Source organism: Aquarana catesbeiana, linkage group LG03 (assembly GCF_042186555.1).
Source record: "Aquarana catesbeiana isolate 2022-GZ linkage group LG03, ASM4218655v1, whole genome shotgun sequence".
Taxonomy (NCBI): Eukaryota; Metazoa; Chordata; class Amphibia; order Anura; family Ranidae; genus Aquarana; species Aquarana catesbeiana.
The window spans coordinates 415,217,866-415,239,831 of NC_133326.1; the positions used below are offsets into that span (position 1 = coordinate 415,217,866).

Below are 21,966 nucleotides of genomic sequence, written 5' to 3' on the forward strand. Positions count from 1 at the left end.
TTTGCCTCTGTGCTCTCCCCCTTCTCTGCAGGTGCTGGTCGGCACGGTGCTATGGAATGAAGCGACAGGAGCCTGGATTCTAAATTTGATGAGCCTGTGTTATGCTTGAGTCTTGTGTTTCTAAACTTATGGTAATTGAACTGTTGGATTGCTTCACTTAAAAGAGCCTTTCTTGTTGTTTTATCTTTGTCGAAGACCTTTTTTTCTATTGACTGCAGTCAATAGATCAGTATATTCTGGCAGAGGTGAGTACCGCTGTCAGAACACAATGTCCCAGCAAGGGGGGATTCCTCCATCCACCTGTTTGTGTGTATTGAGAAATCATGTTTTTTTTTTGTTCACAAAACATTGCATTTACATACGGTTAAAAAAATGCATTTAAGTACAACATTTTAGCCTTCATTTTCATGTCTGCTGACAGTCTTACACTTGCCCAAATACTCCCTATACCCCACAAGCCTATGCTTGTGAATTATATAGGGGCTAGCAGGGAAGAAGCTTTTATCAATCCTTCTGCTGAAGATACTATGCGAGTAGACACAGCAGATCATATGGGGCAGAGAGGATGAGAAAAAATATCATTCAACCTACTGGAGTCATCCCTCAAGCTGGTATGTCATATGGGGCAAATAAGGAAATGAAAAGCTTCCTGACAGATTCTGAGCCTATGAAACATGCAATGCTGAATAATGTCTGTGCTGATTGAAGATGCAGGCTGAAAACATTGTTGGAAGTCTATAGTTTACTTTAGTGGATAAACTCTGCTTTGTGTGAGCAGAAGCTTGGACATAAAAATAATTTCTAGGGGCTATGTATTTTATTTTATTCTATATGTGATTTGTGTTGATTAGGGATGAGCTTCAAGTTCGAGTCGAACATAAGTTCAACTCGAACATTGGCCATTCGACCGTTCATCGAATTACGAACATTATGGTCCGTTCGCGTCAAATTCGAGTGGTGCATCACGGCCCATAATTCACTGCGGCATCGCAGTGCATTGCTGGCTGATGATTGGCCAAGCATGCACTATGACCTGCATGCTTTGGCCAATCACAGCGCCGTCAGTGAAGAGAGCCATAATTGGCCACAGGCAGGGTGCCTGTGGCCAATTATGGCTCAGGGGGTTAAGTACACGCCCCACACTATATAAGGCCGCCTTCACGTTGGCCATGTGTAGTGTGTTGGTGGCGTTTGTTAGAGAGAGAGACAGAGACTGTCATTTCATTTAGTTTCAGCAGGCAGGCATTTCCTTCCTAGTGTTCTGTTGCTAACATCAGGCAGGCAGGCGAGACAGTTAGATAGCTGCAGTGTATTGTGTATATATATATACATCCCAGTTTTGTGTGTGTGTGTGTGTGTGTGTATATATATATATATATATATATATATACACTGTATATAGTTTAGCTAGATCTCACTGCAGACTGTTCCTGGTGTATTGTCGCTAATATACTTTAGACAGGTGGCCGAGACAGCTGCAGTGTATTTAGTATATATATACATCCCATCTTTGTATATATATAGCCTATACCTGACTAGGCAATTGCCTGAGTGCATGTTCAAAGACACTTTCAGCCAGGCAGGTGACTCACTGAGCTCAGTGCATTTAGTAAATATATATACAGGCTTGTGTGTGTATATATATATATATATGTCTAGCCAAGCCTATACCTGACTAGGCCATTGCCTGAGTGCGTGTTCAAAGACACTTTCTGGTGTACTGTTTTTAGTAAACTTCAGGCGTTGTTTTGCTCATCTAATTGTACAGTATGTCTGGAAGGCCACCATGGAGAGGCAGACTCTCACAGGCCACTAAAAGAGGGCAAGCAGGCTCTGTGTCTACAGCAAACAGTGCTGGTCATGGACACGGTGCATCATCAGCACGTGGCCGTGGGGCACGCTTGTCCTTTTTTACGGGAGCTGGTGGTGTTGAGCCACAACATGCAGAGGAGTTGGTAGAGTGGATGACCAAGCCATCCGCATTATCCTCATCCTCTCTCACCCAGGCTCAGGGTACTTTGTCTGCCAAAGCAGCTGCCAAAGCGGCCTCTTCCCTAGGCTCAATGGCATCAGTCACTCCTTCCCTAGCCCACCATGTCCTGGAGAGTCCCCTGAACTGTTTGACCACAGTGTTGGGTACATGCTGCAGGAGGATGCTCAGCATTTTGAGGGTTCCGATGATGGTACACAGCTTGAGGAAGGCAGTTACGTGAGCACAGAGAGAGGGGTTGCCCAAGAAGGACAGCAAACTGGCAGTCATGTTCCCCCATCTGCAGCATACTGCCAGGTTTGCTCCAGTGACGAGGAGGGAGGGGATAGTGAGGTCACTGACTCTACATGGGTGCCTGATAGGAAAGAGGAGGAGGCACATCTCCAATAAGGCAGGATGCCCTCCAGGGGCCAGCTTAAGGGAAGCCAACTGACTGCATCACATCGCAAAGCTCCACATGTGCAGGGCGCTGCTGTCTCTGCGCGTTATTCCAAAAGTTCTTTGGTGTGGGCCTTTTTTGAGACGTGTGCAGTAGATCGCACCGTTGTTATTTGCAACATATGTCTGAAGCATATCTCGCGTGGGCAAAACAGCAGTCGCTTGGGCATCACATGCTTAACCAGACATATGTCAACCTGCCATGCATTCCATTGGCAAGCATACATAAAAGACCCACACCAAAGAACAAAGCGTACCTCTCCTTGCTCCTCATCAGCTGGGATCTTCAACCCCACTATACCTTCAGTCCTCTCAGAAAGCTGCACAGAGGAATGAAGGTGTAGAATTAGGTGTGTCACTGCCAAGTACTTGCGGGCAATCTGCTATCGGTACACCAACATCCAATTGTACCAGGCAAATGCCCAGCAGTTGAATGCTAGCTTGGCTAAATTGCTAGCACTTGCTAGACTCTGCCCCCTTCCGTGAGTTTGTTGAATGTTTCTCGGTGGCAGGTTCCCAAACGCCACTTTTTTTCACGGAAGGCGATTCCGACTCTCTACCGGCATGTGGAAGGCAAAGTCTTGGCCTCGCTGGACAGGGCGGTCAGCAGTAAGGTGCGTATTACTGCTGACTTATGGTCCAGCACTCATGAACAAGGACGTTACCTATCTTTCACGACCCACTGGATGACTCTGCTGGCAGCTGGGAAGGATGCAGGACAGGGTGCAGTAGTGTTGGAGGTTGTTCCACCACCACGCCTCCAAAATGCTACTAGTGGTGATTCTGACACACCGCTCTCCTCCACCCCCTCCTCTTCTTCTTCCTCCGTGGCCTCTTCCTGTGCTGATTTGTCCTTGGAACCAGCGGTGCTCCATAGGCGTTCAAGGGGCTACGCAAGTACGCAGGCAAAAAGATGCCATGCAGTGCTTGAGCTGGCCAGAGCTTGTACAGTATGCAATTGAGCTACTGGCCTGTCCTGCATCCAGCATTCTTTCGGAACGCACATTCAGTGCTGCTGGAGGCTTTGTAACCGATCACAGGGTGCGCCTGTCCACCGAATCGGTCGATCGGCTGACCCTCCTAAAAATGAATCAGTCTTGGATCACCAGCTACCAAGAACCTGATGCTGATGTAACCGAATATTTTTTTTTTAATGTGAGATCCCTTCAAGACTGCCTATGCTGATGCTGAGTGACTATCCTGTTATGCTGAGTGACTATCCTCTTCCTTCTTCCATTTTCATGCTGATAGAAAATTTTTGGTTCTGGGCACCGCCACCAGTGGCTAAGGTCCAATTTTTCTGCCCCTGTTTAACAGGGGTGTGTAATTACAATTTTTGATGCAATACTTTGCAGCAGGGCTCATTCCTGCGCTCCAACTAGAGTATCTGTGAGGGGTTGCAGTGTTGTGGCACCAGCACCAGTGCCTAAGGCCCAATTTTGTCAGCCCCCGTTTAACAGGGGTGTATAATTACAATTTTTGATGCAGTACTTTGCAGCAGGGCTCATTCCTGCGCTCCAACTATAGTATCTGTGAGGGGTTGCAGTGCGGTGGCACCAGTGGCTAAGGCCCAATTTTTCAGCCCCTGTTCAACAGGGGCATATAGTTACAATTCTTGATCTAATATTTCACAGCAGGGCCCATTCCTGCGCCTACCAAGAGTAACTGTGAGGGCTTACAGTGTTGTGGCAACACCAACAGCTAAGACCCAAATTTCTGCAGAGTATATAGGGCAGGCCCCTACTTTCAAACATCCAACTTACAAACGATCCTACTTTCAAACAGAAGGAGACAACAGGAAGTGAGAGGAAATCTACCCCTAGGAAGGGAAATTATCTCCTGTAAGAGTTAACATGGGAAAAACGTTTCTTCTCCACTGATTTATCACCAATCCTTGTTTCCCTTAAAAATCCCAAATTTTCAATATCCAATTGTCATTGGGACAGAAAGTGAGGTGAAATCTTCTGAACAGGTGCACAGACAGCAAAACAAAGGTTACAGGGGTGATAACCCTTCCCTATGTTTTCCAAAAAGCTTAAAAATAGATTTTTTGGCTGGAGCTACACTTTAAAAATGTACCAGTTCAAAATTACAAACAGATTCTATTTAAGAACAAACCTACAGTCCCTGTCTTAGTATATAGGGCCTGGGGGCCCCACGCTTTTCCTTTTTTTAATTTGGGTGTGGGGTTCTCCTTAATATCCATACAAGACCCAAAGGGGTTGGTAATGGGCTGGGGGGGGGGTACCCATGCCTTTCTTCTCAATGATTTTCATCCATATTGCCGGGACCAGACATTATGTTAAAGCTGCAAGCAGTTTTAAATGACTTTTATTCCTTTAGAAATGTCATTTTGTGCAGGGAATGTTCTAAACACGGGAAACACATGACACTTTACAGGCATAATATAGACACCCACCAGGCACGATATTTCAAGGAATATTTCACTTTTATTTTTTCACTTTAAGCATCATTAAAATCACTGCTCCTGAGAAAACGTCCGTTTTTAAAGCTTTTTTTTGCATTAAAACATGTACCCTGGGGCAGGACCCGGGTCCCCAAACCCTTTTTAGGACAATAACTTGCATATTAGCCTTTAAAATTCACATTTTTGATTTCTCACATTCGAGTCCCATAGACTTTAACGGGGTTCGAAAGTTTGTGCGAACTATCCGTCCGTTCGCAAGTTCTGCTGCGAACCGAACCGGGGGGTGTTCAGCTCATCCCTAGTGTTGATAAAGGTTAATATAAGAAGGTAATATGGACTCTTTGAATTTCTTATTAATGAAACCCCTTTTCAAAGGTATCTGTGCAGGATTCCCTCCAAGTACAGGGTCCACACACTTTTCTCTACATAGTAACCATTAAAGTATGCCTTATGCCCTGTACACACAGGCGGACTTTTCGACAACAAAGGACCTCCGACGGACTTTCTAACGAACGGACTTGCCTACACACGATCACACCAAAGTCCGACGGATTCGTACGTGATGACGTACGACCGGACTAAAATAAGGAAGTTGATAGCCAGTAGCCAATAGCTGGCCTAGCGTCAGTTTTCGTCCGTCGGACTAGCATACAGACAAGCGGATTTTTCGACCGGACTCGAGTCCATCGGACAAATTTGAAACATGTTCCAAATCTAAAGTCCGTCAGATTTTCGACCGAAAAAGTCTGTTGCAGGTCCAATGAAGCCCACACATGGTCGGATTGTCCGCCGGATTCGGTCCGTCGGACCAGTCTGGACGAAAAGTCCGCTCGTGTACGCGGCATTACAATATGGAATATACACACTTCTGTACATGGTATCTACTGTATACATAACACTGCCATACAGAGAGGGAAATTATGTATTTTAGGAAGATCTAATATTTGTCTTTTCAAATATGTTGTAAAAATCAGCATATTCCATGGAATGTACTTCTTTTCCACATTCATTACTACAACAGCTCCCACTGCATGTTCCTAGCTTCCCAGCACTGTTATTTTACCATGTTTTTTTTTTCCACATGTGACCCTTCCTCATTACCTTCTTTCCTTTGCATTACCCCCTCCCTACATCTTTATGTCCTCATTCGCCATTCTCCCGTCCTGTTCTCTTCCTTTTACTAACTGCCTTTTTCTTTTTTTCCTGTTACACTAAGGTATTTCTGCTCAAGACACTTTACATAGCCAAAATGATGATTGCTAAGACCTGGTTACAGGGGCGGAACCAGGGGGTGCTTGGGTGTGCTATAGCACACCCATAGCACCCCCATCAGCAGTTGCCCTGGGCACTTCAGGGAAGAGGTTTACAGTTTGCAGCCTGGGTCTCCTGCTCATCATGATGACTGCAGGCAGACTCAGCTTTTGATGTGAGCGGCTCTCCTGCCCCTGTGGGTACACATGCTGCTCAAGGAGTAAGCAGGCACTTCCCCTAGCTGTACTGCACACCAGCCTGCCTGGAAACAGACTAATTATAATGTAAGTTTGCTTTGCATTGTGCTGAGGGATGAATACTGCAGTGCTTGTGGAACAACTGTCATATTTGTGATGGAAAACTGTAATGTTAGGGAAGCAACTATAATATGTGGTGGAGCAACTTTAATGTAAGTGGAGCATAATATTTGTGGTGGAGCAACTGTAATATTTGTGGTGGAGTAACTGTCACATTGGTGGAACAGCTGTAATATTAGTGAAGCATATTGTAATATTTGTGGTGGAGCAACTGTAACGTTAGTGGAGCATACTGTAATATTCACATAGTTACATGGTTGGTAAGGCTGAATTGGTTTTGACTGGTATTGATTTTGTGAGGGTATGCATGCTTCTTTTTGTTTTTCATCATTTTGTGTTAAAAGCGAAAAAGTAAGAAAACAATGTCATGTCCATATTTGGTCAATGATGTTACCCAGGATACCTTGGCCCTTTGTTGTGTACATTCTCCTACTGTCTGGGGAAATGTCATTCATAGCGAGTCTTCATTGGAAGCGGATGTGTAACATGTTTTCCATTTTGGCAGGTTGGCAGGCATTGTTCATTATGACTGATTTGAATTTACATCACTGGATAACATGATTGACAATGGATTAATACATTTGGACATAGGTTTTGTTTTTGCGAATGAGTAACTCATTCACATACAGTGGTGGGGCAGTAAATGGTATTTTTTCTCTTTTGCTGCAGTACGTCCAACAGATGCACCACTTCATAGGAATATTTTGGGCATCCCCCAAGCAAAAGGAGTTTTGCATTTTTAATTTTTCAGTTTAATATTATTAAAGGAGCTTCTCCCCGCTGAATGGAATTTAAAAATATTTTTTGTTTTGCATTGATACATTTTTTGGCCCAGCTCCCCATTATAATATTAAATGAAGAGTGTTAAATTGGGTTTTAACGGCTAAATTCAGCTTTTAAAAAATGTAATATTTTTGAAGGAAAAAAATGCACATCTATTTTTTTTTTAATAGGAGCCAGAAAAACATTGCACCTGTGATAAGTGTGAATGAGTGAGCCCTTGTTCACGCTGAACACGGCTTTGAAATTGTGCGAGTTCATCTGAACTTGCACGATTTCAAAGCCGCATTTCAGTCCGACTTTGGGGATGACTTGAAAGACATCTGTGTGGGTTCATGCACAGAAGTCTATTGAAATTGCCCCTGAAGTTGCCAAAAGTAGTGCAGGAACTACTTTTGGAAATCAGCACGGTGCCGCAAAGTCGGGGTTGCACTGATTGGGACGCTCCTAATGCTGGCAATAGGCTCCAATTTGACCTGTCAAATGGTGCTGATGTGAACGAGGCTGAATGAATAAATGAAGTTGCCACACCAAATTCAAAAGTGCCAGAAGCAGCAGAATAGAAGAACCCCCAGACACTGCCATAGGAGAGGGGGAAGGGTTAAGCGTTGGGGTATTCCATGTGCATCATGTTACATGTTATACCCTAAATATGGATGTAACATGGTCCAAAAGATGGAGTTAGCATTTAAGCATGACCTGTTACATTAATTTTAGGGCTAAATATTTTAAAGTGTAAAACAGATTTTGTACTGTGTTGAACAGATCAGTGATTAAATAATGTCTTACCTCTTGGCAGGACTCAATGAATTCATCTAAAGTTACAACTCCGTCTTTATTTTTGTCCATTTTCTGGAAGAGAAAATTACTTCAGTTAAAAGATAGAAATGAGCAAGAAACAAAATAACCTTATTGACATAAATAACTAGGGAAAACTTCATAACCAAGCCAAAAAAGTTAATAAATGTTCTTCCCCTTGAAATCCTTCAACTGACAATTAGTGCAGCTGGGGCTCTCAATCCCGGCTGTCACTGACAGTTCAAGTCCTCATTGATGATTGGGAACCAATCACCATGGTTCCCGATAATGTGATTACCATGTCAGATATGAAAAATGAAAGCCATTCCTCTATAGGTGAACACCTTCATGCTGAGATAGAAAGGTAGATATGCACTTCAATCTCTGCTTTAAGTTCTGCCTCACCTGATCATTCCTTCTCTGTCTCTTTACAGGTATGTGTCAGCTCAACCACATCTTCCACCGTTTACTGAAATTGGGATCTGCCTGCTGTCTGTGTGTGTGTGTCTTTGGTATGTGGCCTTCTCTATCTGTTCCTCTGTGTGCACAACCATGACATTGTTATTTGTTGCACTGGACTGTCTTACCTAAGTTTTATGTGTTGATCTTATCTTGGCCTCTGGCCTCCTCGCTATTCTGACTTTTGAAGCAAAAAGTCCACTTTGATTGTTAGGCATTCTTATAGTCACTCATGATTAATTAACGAACTTCAACCCCACCCTTATAACAGTATAAATTTGAGCATCCTTAAGGGGTGAGCACATTGCTCGGGGAGCACATTGCAATGGCTTCTATCGTTAAGGCTTCTTTCTCTAAGTGATTCTTTCTACAAGTGATATGCACTTCAATCTCTGCACTTCAGCGACTGCACGAAGCAAACAAATACAGCAATCTGCACTGGAAAGCAGCTAACAGACTGCAGGTGACCCTGTCTCTCTAATAAGCTCTCCTTCCGCTCTGTAACATGCACTCACTACCACTGCTTCTGACACTCCTCTCCTCTTTCCTCAAACTCTCTTACCTTCACCCCCCCTCTCCACCCGCCTGCTTATACATATCACCCTGCCTTCTGTCTTCTCCCTACTACTGCTCCTACCAACTCTCGCTCATTCTACATCCATACACTGATAAAACCTCCAGTACTCTGAGACATGCCCCTTCACATAAATCACAGTCCCACATTACCTCCCTCACCCTCCTGCTTCTCCTAATCTCTGGTGACATATCCCCAAACCCTGGGCCACCATCATCTGTCTTTGCCCATCGCTCCCATCCCCCTACACCCTCTGGCAGGAGCCGCAACCCACAGAACTTGGTCTCTATTCCTCTTTCCAAAACCAGCCCCCCCTTTTCCTGTGCCCTGTGGAATGCACGTTCTGTCTGCAACAAACTCACCGCCCTTCACGACCTCTTTATCACAAATTCCTTTAACCTACTTGCCATTACTGAAACCTGGCTTCATGAATCGGATACTATTTCTCCTGCTTCCCTCTCCCATGGGGGCCTTCTCTGGACTCACTCCCCCAGACCAAGTGGACGGAAGGGAGGTGGAGTGGGAATCCTCCTAGCCCCATGCAGCACCTATCAGATTCTTCACCCACCTCCCTCTCTGACACTCTCCTCTTTTGAGGCACATTGCATTCGTCTTTTCTCTCCCATTTCTCTAAGAATTGCTGTCATCTACCGGCCCCCTGGACCAGTATCAGCCTTTCTTGATGACTTCTCTGCCTGGCTACCCTACTTTCTCTCTTCTGAAATCCCCACAATTATTCTTGGGGACTTCAACATCCCTGTCAATACTAACACTACTATTACTTCTAAACTTCTCAGTCTAACCTCATCGCTTGAACTGAAGCAATGGATACAGGCTCCTACCCACTCCAACGGCAACACCCATTACCTTGTCTTCTCCTATCTGTGCACTCCGTGCAACCTTTCCAACAATCCACTCCCACTCTCTGATCACCATCTTATTAGTTTTGCTCTCTCCCTGTCTTCCACCTCCTCTCCCTCCAACCGCCTAACAGTTACACGTAGAAACCTTCGCCACCTCAACCCTTCTCTTCTCTACTCTGCTACTGATCACCTCTATGACAAAATCTCACCTCTGTCCTACCCCACCTAGCTACTTTCATCTACAACAGCTCAGTGTCTTCCTCCCTAGACAAGCTTGCCCCCTTCACTACACGCAGAATTAGGCCCCGACTGCTACAACCCTGGCAAACAGATGACACCAGAAGTCTCAGAAAACGTAGCCGCGCTTTTGAGCGCCTGTGGCATAAGACTAAGACCCAGGAAGACTTCACACAATATAAATTTGCCCTCCTAAAATACTACTCCTGCCTTCACACTGCCAAACAGACCTACTTTATCACACTCATTAACACCTTCTCATCCAGTCCACGTCAACTCTTCTCTACCTTCAACACTCTACTCTGTCCTCCACTGCCTCCACCCACCAACTCACTCACTGCCCAGGAGATTGCCAATCACTTAAAAACTTGCAAAAACCTCCCCCATGCAACACCCCATGTCCACAGACACAATCATTACTTCCCTCATTCAACCCTGCTACTATTACTGAGGTTGCTAAACTTTTATCTAGCACTCATCTAACCACTTGCCCCCTGGATCCTGTTCCCTCGCAAATGCTACGCTCACCCTCTGACTCGATTCTACGCTCTCTAACTCACATTTTCAACCTCTCCCTCTCTTGTGGCATCTTCCCAAACTCTCTAAAACATGCGCTAGTCACCCCCATACTAAAAAAGCCCTCACTGGATCCCACCAATCTCAACAACTTACGTCCCATCTCCTTACTCTCCTCCTCCAAACTTCTTGAAAGACTGGTCTACAACCGACTAAGCGACCATCTGACCATGAATAAACTTCTTGATCCCCTTCAGTCCGGTTTTCGCCCTCAACACTCCACGGAAACTGCTCTCCTTAAACTCTCAAATGACCTACTAATGGCTAAAGCCAATGGACACTATTCTGTACTACTTCTCCTGGATCTCTCTGCTGCCTTTGACACAGTGGACCACCCCCTTATCCTCAAAAAACTCCACTCCTTTGGTCTCCGTGACTGTACTCTTCGCTGGTTCTCATCCTACCTATCCCACCGCTCCTTCAGTGTCACTTACAACTCTACTTCCTCCTCTCCTCTTCCTTTTTCCGTTGGGGTCCCCCAAGGTTCTGTTCTTGGACCTCTCCTTTTCTCAAACTACACCACCTCCTTGGGTCAGTTGACTGCCTCCCACGGCTTTAAATATCATCTCTACGCTGATGACACCCAAATCTATCTCTCCACCCCCCAGCTCTCTCCATCTGTCTCCTCACGCATTACCAACTTACTAGCAGACATATCAGCCTGGATGTCACATCACTTTCTCAAACTCAACCTATCCAAAACCAAGCTCATGATATTTCCTCCCTCAGGTGCCACTTCCCCTGATTTCCCTGTCAAGATCAACGGCTCAACTATCAACTCATCTCCCCAAGCCAAGGTCCTAGGTGTAATCCTGGTCTCTGAACTAACCTTTCGACCCCACATTCTATCACTATCCAAAACTTGCCGCCTCAATCTTCGCAACATCTCCAAGATACGCCCCTTCCTAACCAATGACACCACAAAGCTTCTAATCCACTCCCTGGTCATCTCCCGCCTCGACTACTGCAACTCCCTCCTCATTGGTTTACCTCTAAATAGGCTATCCCCACTTCAGTCCGTCATGAACGCTGCTGCCAGGCTCATCCACCACACAAACCGCTCAGCGTCTGCCACACCCCTCTGCCAATCCCTCCATTGGCTGCCACTCAGTCACCGAATTAAATTCAAGATACTAACTATAACTTACAAAGCCATCCACAACCTAGCCCCCAGCTACATCTCTAACCTAGTCACAAAATACCAACCTATCGTTCTCTTCGCTCCTTCCAAGACCTTCTGCTCTCAAACTCTCTTGTCACCTCATCCCATACTCGCCTTCAGGACTTCTCCAGAGCCTCCCCCATCCTCTGGAATGTTCTACCCCAATCCGTCAGATTTTGTCCTACTTTATCCACTTTCAGACGATCCCTGAAAACTCATCTCTTCAGAGAAGCCTATCTGGCCCCCACTTAACAACTCTACATTTATCTTCTCAATCAGCACATCACCCATAGTTATTACCTCTTGTATCTCTTGACCTTCCCTCTTAGATTGTAAGCTCTAAGGAGCAGGGCCCTCTGATTCCTTCTGTATCAAATTGTATTGTATTTGTACTGTCTACCCTCAAGTTGTAAAGCGCTACGTAAACTGTTGGCGCTATATAAGTAGGAAGGCCAGTATGGTGGCCTGAATTTATGGGAGGAGCCCGGGGGGTATTTAAGCAGCCCGCTCACCTGTGGTGCTTGTCGGTTTCCTGTGCGCGATATACGTCACTAGGCCGACTATTCGTATACCAGCGTCCGCAAGTTCTTATCGTGCAAAGTTCCCGCATTCGCAATTCCCCTGCTCGAGAGTTTCGAAGCCCGTGTTTACCGATTCGTACGTTCGTACCATGCGCCTGGCTTGGCTGTCGCAGGTAGGGTCCCGTTGGACTTTTGTTTTTACGCATTATAGATATCATGTCACTAAACCGTGATATCAAACTTACGAATCACTCGCAAATTTCACGAACGTACCGCAATGTATATCACTCGTACTATCGTTATGTTACCATTTCACGTTATCTGAGAAACCACCGCGATGCAGGTGTCGCTTCATTTCAGGCATGTCTAAGTTGTTAAACATATGTCAGTAGACAGCCATAGCGATTCGCAATCCTTATCGAACCACGTCAGTTCGATACCAATCATTTCTCATTTTTGAACATTTCTAAATACATTTCTAACATTTCAAACCATTTCGAATCATTTCTTTCATTTCAGTCACGTACCGCGCTCCGATTCGAATCTAGTCGCATCTAAAGATGCACCGATTCGCTCCGGTGTGCCCCAGTAGTTACGGCCTCATTTCAGTACATGCTCCAGAGTCACGTCATTATCAGTCGCTTTCGACTCACCGATTCGTACCTCTGTCATGGTTATCATGCCACGTATCACGCTCCGTTACGAATTCAGTCGCATGGAAGTGCACCGATTCGTCTCGGCGTGCCCCAGGTATTGGCCACATTTCAGTACATGCTCCAGAGTCCGATTCGCAGTCAGTCGCTATAGCGGCATGATCGATTCGCGCCTCTGTCATGGCAACAAATGTTACACCTGCACTTACCGCGCTCCGGTTCGAATCCAGTCGCATCTTCGATACACCGATTCGTTACGGCGTGCCCCAGGGCCGGCCTCATTTCTGGACATGCTCCAGAGTCCGGTTCATTGTCAGTCGTAGTTTGGGCTCACCGATTCGTGCCTCTGTCATGGGAATCATTTCAACTGTCACGAATCACGCTTCGATTCGAATCCAGTCGCATCCATGATGCAACAATTCGTTCCGGCGTGCCCCAGGTATTTTCGGCCACATTTCAGTACATGCTCCGGAGTCCAGTCGTTGTCAGTTGCAATCGCGACATGATCGACTCGTGCCTCTGTCATGGCACGTGCCTCTACCATGACAAATCATTTCATTCATTTCATCATTTCACTCATCTCACTGTCACGTACCGCGCCCCAATTCGAATCCAGTAGCATCCGAGATGCACCGATTCGTCCCGGTGCGCCCCAGTCATCTTGGCCTCATTTCATTCGTACGCCATAGTCCGACTCATCATTTGTCGCAGTCGAAAAAAAAAAAAAATATATATATATATATATATATATATATATATATATACAAAAAAAAAAAAACATATATGTGTGTGTGTGTATATATATATATATATATATATATATATATATATATATATATATATATATATATATATATATATATATATATATATATATATATATACATATATAAATAAAGTAGTATAAATAAAACGCTTGGGCCTCAGCCAACACCTGCATCAGAACTTGGTTAGCTATCAGTTGCGGCATAACCAATTCGTGCCTTTGCCAGGGCAAACATTTCACGGTTACATACCACACTCCAATTCAAATCCAGTCGCATCCGTGATGCACCAATGTACTCCGGCATGCACCAGCGTTTCTTTTGCCTCATTTCAGTACATGCTCCAGAGTCCGGGTCGCTGTCAGTTGCAGCTGCGGCACGACCGATTCGTGCCTCTGTCATGGCGAAACGTTTTTCATTCATTTCACTCTAAGGCAAACATTTCATTTATTTCGTTGTCGCATGCCACGCCCCGATTCAAGTTCAGGGCATCCGTCAGACATCGATTCATCCTGGCAAGCCCCAGTTGGCGCGGCCTCATTGGCGCAGTCATGGCACACCAATTCGTGCCTCTGTCATGGCACAAACAGTTCACTCATTTATTTAATGCCATGCACCTGTCGCTTAAACATGTTACAATTTACCTTTCAAACCAGGTAGTCAAACCCTCCACCGGTTCTCATCTGTCATTTCCTCTAGGTCAGTCAAAAAAAAAAAAAAAAGGGGGGCCTCACCCCGTCTTCCTTCGAAGCTCAGTCATGGTCCCGATTCATTCGTTGAAACCTTCGCCTCGCTACTATACCCCCTCATAGTCACAGCACATCCAAGTATAAATTTTTGCAATCGTCGCAAATACGCATCCAAACACAACTTCTTGCATTTCATTGCAAGCACACATCGAAACATAACTTTTTGCTATTGTTGCAAGCACACATCCCATCATGACTTCTTGCAATCGTTGTAAGTACGCATCCAAACAGAACGTCTTGCAATCGTTGCAAGCACACATCCAAGCACAAATTCTTGCAATCATTTCAAATACGCATCCAATCATAAAACTTCTTGCAAACGTTGCAGGCATGCATTCAAGCATAACTTCTTGCAGTCGTTGCGAGTACGCATCCAAGCTTAAACTCTTGCAGTCTTGCAAGCACATGCAGCAATACGAACTTTTCACAGTCACTACAAACACATCTCCACCGACAGAAACCCCCTTGCAGTCGTTGCAAGCACACATTCAAGCACAAATCTTACAATCATTACAAGACACGCATCTTAGCACAACTTCTTGTAAACGTTGCAAGCATGCATCCAAGCATAACTTCTTGCAATCATTGCAAGCACGCATCCAGTCACAACTTCTTGCAAAATGTTGCAGGGACACGCCCAAGCATAATTTCTTGCAATCATGGCAAGCATGCATCCAAACACAACTTTATAATCGTTGCTGACACGCATCCAAGTATAACTCCTTACAGCCCGTGCAAGCACATGCAGTAATATGGACTTCCCGCAGTCACGGCAAACGCATCACCATTGACACAAACTCCCTGGCAATTGTTGCAAACACGTATTTAAGCACAACTCTTGCAATCATTGCAGGGCTCGCATCTTAGCATGACTTCTTGCAATCAGTACATATTTCCAGTGGCACACAATCAGTCACACATCATTCTTCTGTGGCACTTAATCGGCCACTTGTCTCCAGTGGCATTTCATACGAGCCACTCATCAATTTCTGTGTCATTTCTCGCTTAGGTCAGCTGAGTTCAGGTTCCATCCCCGCACCAGGTATCATATTGCCACACACAGCTGGCTCCTCATAACATCATCAGGCTATACCTAGCCAACATCCAGCATTTCTTGCCCTCACAGGACCCCAGAGAGTCATCCGTGTTTACGGCTCATACAGTAGGATCCTTTCTACGTGGCGTCCAGAAGCATCAGCCCATAGCTAAACGGCAAACGCTTGCCCATCACAACTGCCATCTTCAGGGACATGTCAAAACCTCAGACATTCCCCAGTCTATTCATACAAGCAGCCATCTACCTGGCCCTCTGTGGTTTTCTACGGCCTAACAAATTCACTTTACTGGCACAGGCAGCCAGGTACTACGTAGACACAACTTGACTCGCTGGTAATACCATTATGTCCTTCAGCTTGTAGTCTCAAAAAACTCAATAATCCGGAACCGAGGTCTACAATAACCTCCTCCGAATTAATGAATACCACGCAGGCCAGCCTCCCCCTTGACAAACTGACCCGTATCAGGTTAGTTCCCCAAGACTTCACCCATACACGGGTGTGTACTAACAAGTAGCTGCAGTCTTTCCTAAGAATGTGGACCTATCAATGTCGGAAGGTCCCGTACTACGTGGATCGGTGTATCAATGATTATACCTTAACTCTAGGGTCTTATCACCTACGTCGCCCTTGTCACCCCAGGTAGCGACAGATGCCACAGCCACCACAGGCATCGGCATTTTTGGCCATCATCGGTTTACAAGTACATGGCCCCCAGAGACACTCCTAAAACCCCGGGTTTACCCGGACTTCCTCCCTCTTCAAGTTACACCCGGTCATGGCAACCGCTTAACTCCAGGGTCTTAACTGGACAGGACAGGCCGTGGCTTTGCCACCGACATCCGGTCAGAGGCGAGCCTCTTAATGAAGCCAGGTCCGCATCGCTCTGTGATGTCCTTCCTGCGCACGCTGGTGTAATTATCTTGGCAACACCAGTTTAATGTCCACTGCATGTTCGTTCCAGGCTGCCATCTTCTGGGACATGTCTACTATATTAACCAGTACGCTATTGGGCCTTCTCCCCAGTTTGGCCATACAAGCAGCCATTTACTTGGCCTATCACGGGTTCTGGCGGCCCAGCGAGTTCACCCGCAGCAATCCCGCAGGCCAAGTTCTGTGTAGTTGGCTCTCTGCCAACACCATTTCATCCTCCACCCTGCAGTGTCCAAAACCCAGCAATCAAGCTCCAGGATAGACATCCATCTCCATAAAGTAAACAACGTCCGGTGGCCAGTAACCATACTCGACCGCCTACTGTCACTCCTACCGGAACACTCAAACTCTAGTCCCCTATTACCTTTCGGCCAACCCTCGAGTGCCTGCCAGTTCATCAAACACCTGGGGTTCTTCTACGCTGCACAAACCTCGACCCCAGTCAGCACTCCAGTCACTTTTAGTATTGGGGCAGCCTTGGCAGCATGTCGGCATGGGTCCCAGACCATGTCATCAAGAGACTTAGCAGGTGAAACTCTGCCTACCTCGCCCGGTACGTCCCCACTCCTTAGGTGGAAACGGCACAAGCATTCACCAAACTTGCTCAAATAAATAAAGCCAGAACTAATAAAACCACACCCCTACCTGAATGTTTTTGCCCCCTTATTCTGGCATACCGACCAGCAGACCAAGGCACACTTTCAGGTCCATTTCATATGGTAAGTCCACACTTCCAGGTCTATTTCCGATGGTAAGTTTTATGTTAACTACAAATGTTATCTATGTCCATATCGGACATAGGGCTCCACCCATAAGTAGGAAGGCCAGTATGGTGGCCTGAATTTATGGGAGGAGCCCGGGGGGTATTTAAGCAGCCCGCTCACCTGTGGTGCTTGTCGGTTTCCTGTGCGCGATACCCACCCTCCCATTCCCATTTCAAGGCATTCATTTCATTCATTCATTTCATTCATTTCTCTCTACAGAATAATCATTTCTTAAACTAGGGTATGCCCCCTTATTCTGGCATACCGACCAGCAGACCAAGGCACACTTTCAGGTCCATTTCATATGGTAAGTCCACACTTCCAGGTCTATTTCCGATGGTAAGTTTTATGTTAACTACAAATGTTATCTATGTCCATATCGGACATAGGGCTTCACCCATAAATATAGAAAAAAATATAGAAAAAAATATATAAGGGGTTGCGCTGATACCTGTGTACCTCAATACAATATCTACAGTAAAAATAATTGAATCATGACTGTAAATAAACCAGAAAGTATTGTGCAAACATTGAATGTAAAAAATCCCATCAAGTGAAACCATCAAAAATGATATCTAAGTGAGTCCAAAACACCAACAAAACCCAACAAAAGTCCAAGTGATGATTAGTATTGATCCGTGACAACAAGGGAGGGTCCACCACCAGAAAATGGAAGGGGTAGCTCCTTACCAGATGGCCATGACCCCCCACTACAGAGGATCACAGCAAGCAGAAATCTTTACAGGCCAGAGTTAGGAACTGCCAGCGATATCCACCAGAGGTCCTCTCAACATCAGTCACAGCAACGAACCCATGGCAAGGAACCCATAAAACACAGAGGGAGCTCACATAGTGTAAAACTGATAGATTTATTTAAATAAAACCGAATAACAAAATGCACACTTACAAAGCGTGATGAAATAAACAGCCTTAAGTCCGGCTCCGTGGCCACCGGAGCTCGGACAAACCCGTCCTGCTGGAGTACAATTCGCTTGGGGGTGACGTCAGCGCATCGTCTGGCTCCGCCCTACGCGTTTCGTGACATCATCACGTCTTCCAGGGGCACAGGCGGCGCGCTGCGTCACCTCCCTTACATAATCCCAGACCTAAACCAAGCCTCGTTGTGGATCGCTACACACGATGGGCAACCCAAACCACCGCAAACACTTCCGGTATCCGGATGCATTCCAAAGCGCGAGCGATCAACAGAGGCTGCATAATCAGGGCAGTCTATGTGGGCTAATGCATATTCATACAATGCCTATACATTCAAACAGCCGATCTGGACATAAACACTCTGCAAATGCATAACATGCCTGATATATAAAGAACATTATAAAATAAAAAGGACTAAATAGGGCAAACCATTCTAACACATCTTAACAATATTAGATCTTTAGCTGGTAACAGGAACTCTAAGTCGAATGGTTTGACCCGATACAAACATAGGGACCCACAATATCTGTATGATAAATAAAAAAGAACTTAACATCCAAACCTAAAATTTAGGAGACCGGAAATACCAAAATCAATGGATCGTGGTCTCTAATCTGCCTCTCCCAAATGAGTACAGCAACGCCACCTCGTGGTGGAGTCCTACACACCCATTGGGTGACAAGCATCATTTTTTTGATTTATTAAAAAAACAATAAAAAATTGTAATGAGGCTGATTTAACTTGTAGTCGGTGGGTTGGAGCTGTGGAAAGGAGGGGTCCCCAAAGGAACCTCAATCCAGTTACCCAAAAAAATTTAAATTCATCAGTAACTCCAACTTCTAAGTTCTAAAAACCGGAAGTGTGGTAATATGTTGGTTGTAGTCTCCAACCAACAATCTCACTAATATGGAATAGCGCCATCTAGTGGACGTGTGAAAAAATGCTACGAATGCCTGTGTTAGGGACTGCATTGCCAGTGTGTCCCCATTCAGTTTAAGGAACATCAATCAGATATTGTGTGAATCACAAAATTATGAAATTAAATAAAAATAAAACAAACTGTATTAATCAATGAATCTATAAACATAACCTAACCTAATAAAAATTAAAAACTAATATAAAACAGCTCGTCAGAGCTGCCAGTGCCATACACAAAATATACAGCAAATGGCATATAGCGTGCACCCTAAAATCATAGATACAGATATATAAATGCATTACAAATTATTAATGAACGCATTAACATCCGTATCTACGTTTAATCCAAAAGGGGCGTAAGTCTTTAATCTGTAGATCCAGGACATTTCACATTTGGAGATTTCCCTTACAAGCGAACTCCCCCTCCAATGTGGTCTATACTTGTCAATTCCAACATACAAAGTGTTGGAGGGGTCCCTGGCATGTACTTCATCGAAATGCCTCGATACGGGATGCTTATCAAAACCCCTGCGGATATTACCAACATGCTCGGCCAATCTGACCTTGAGGGCCCTCTTGGTCCTGCCCACATATTGTAATCCGCAGGGGCATTGTATAAGATAAATGACCCCCTCAGTGGTACAGGTTATAAAAGGTTTAACCTGATAGATTCGTGAGGTACTAGTGGACATGAATTGACAGATTTTTCTACCCCCACAACTGTTGAGGGAACAAACCTGACAATTCATGCATTTATAGTACCCTGTGAGGTCATGAAAAAAGGATCTATTAATAGCAGGTGGATCTTGTACCGTTGGTGCAATTCTGTTCCCCAATGTAGATGCACCCTTAAATGCGATGCGGGGATTTTTGGGTAAAATTGGGCCTAAAACAGAGTCCGTGGTCAAGATATGCCAGTGCTTCTTTATGAGGTCCTTAATCTGGCGATGTTGAATAGAGAATGTGGTGATGAAAGGTAAACTGAAATCACCCTTAGCCTCCTGACGTTGACCTGTACCTAATAACAGTGACCTATCTCTATCCCTTACTCTTTCCAGTGCTCTTGATAGTTCAATTTGATCGTATCCCTTCTCAATAAACCTCTCAGTTAAGATGGTTGCTTGGTTGTCAAAGGTCTCGATTTCCGTGCAGTTCCGCCGTAGGCGTGTGTACTGCCCTAAAGGGACTGCTTTCAACCAGGGTTTGTAGTGACAACTATCTAAGGGAATGAAAGAGTTTTTGTCCGTTGCCTTGAAATGGGTGGACGTCACCAGTTTATCCCCCTGGACCCTGATCTTAAGGTCAAGGAAGCTAATCTCTGATGTATTAGTCTCGAAAGTCAATTTGATACCCCTATCGTTCTCATTCAGAAACAACATGAAGTTCTCAAGCTCTATCTCACTGCCGTCCCATAGGAGGAGGACGTCGTCGATGTATCTGGCCCACAAGACTACCTGTGGTCTATCCCAGGCCTTAACGACGTCCTCCTCCCACTTGGCCATAAAGAGATTGGCCCAGCTGGGGGCATATTTTGCCCCCATGGCCACGCCCCTATCTTGGCGAAAAAATTGATGGTCGAACCAAAAATAGTTATGGCTCGCGGCGTAGTGGAGCAACTCCATGATGAAGTGTCTTTGGGGTGGAACAAGGTCAGAATCCCGGGTCAGGTACATGTCTACTGCCTCGAACCCGAAATCATGGGGTATGATGGTGTAGAGTGAGGTCACATCGGCTGTGACCAACCTTATACCCGGCTTCCACACAACACGAGACAGCATATTTATGACCTGTGTGGTATCCTTTATGAAAGATGGAACCATCTGGACTAGAGGCTGAAGGAAATGATCTATATACTTGCCCACCTGGGACGTAACCAAATCAATACCGCTGACAATCGGCCGTCCCGGGGGGCGAGTCAGGCTTTTATGGACCTTGGGGAGATACTAAATTACCGGAGTGCGAGGGGCACTCGGCACTAAAAAGAGTTTTTCCCTTTTATCGAGGATCCCCTGACAGTATCCTCTGTCCACTATCACCTCAAGTTCTTTTTTATACTTAACAACAGGGTCCCTGGTGAGGGGAGTGTACGTATCTGGGTCATCAACGATCCGATGCAACTCCTCCAGATAGTCACTCCGGTCAAGGATGACTATCCCCCCACCTTTATCCGCAGGGCGGATAACCAGAGACTTGTTGTTGCATAAAGATTCTAGACCTACTTCCAGATTCCCCCTCATTTTTGATTTACTGACCCTAATGTGTTCCAGATCTCTCAATACAACTTCCTTAAAAGTCTTGATAGCTGGAGCAAGAGAGCCTGGGGGGTTGAAAAGTGAGGCATTAGCAAGGCCCGAGTGCCTAGCATTACTTGTAATAGGGTTATTTAATATATACCTCTTGATATTGATTTTGCGTATATATTTTGTGTATATCCATATAGGTTTGAAACTTGCTCAGGCTCCTAGGCGGAGCAAATTTCAAACCCTTATCTAGTAGCTGTAGTTCAGAATCCGTCAATGACTGTTTGCTCAGATTAAACACTCCGGTGCCTAAGGGCGCCTTCTTTTTGATTTGTTGGGCCCGCCTCCCCCCTCTGGTTCCTCTTTTCGTTCTCCCGGTCTTTTTTGGCCCTGATTGGCCCTGGGAAAACCCCAATTGGAACTACCCTGAACCTCTTGTGGTTTGGGGTTCAGTCTGGGTTGGTCATAACTGCCTCCATACCTTGCAGGATAGTAAGAACTCCTGTTCAGCTCAGCTTCATTATAGGTGTAGCCCTGGGGGTGTTGGTCATAAAAACCTG

The 21,966-nt window shown here is 45.3% G+C and overlaps 1 protein-coding gene across 2 annotated transcripts in view; it reads right to left on the bottom strand.

Annotated features, from left to right (window-relative positions):
* Positions 1–21,966, bottom strand: part of KCNIP1 (potassium voltage-gated channel interacting protein 1) — a 586,554-nt gene that overhangs the window by 21,060 nt on the left and 543,528 nt on the right. For both annotated transcript variants that reach the window (XM_073620736.1, XM_073620735.1), the window contains one exon: positions 7,994–8,056. In XM_073620736.1, the coding sequence (XP_073476837.1) occupies positions 7,994–8,056 (63 nt within the window). The remainder of the gene's footprint in view (positions 1–7,993; positions 8,057–21,966) is intronic.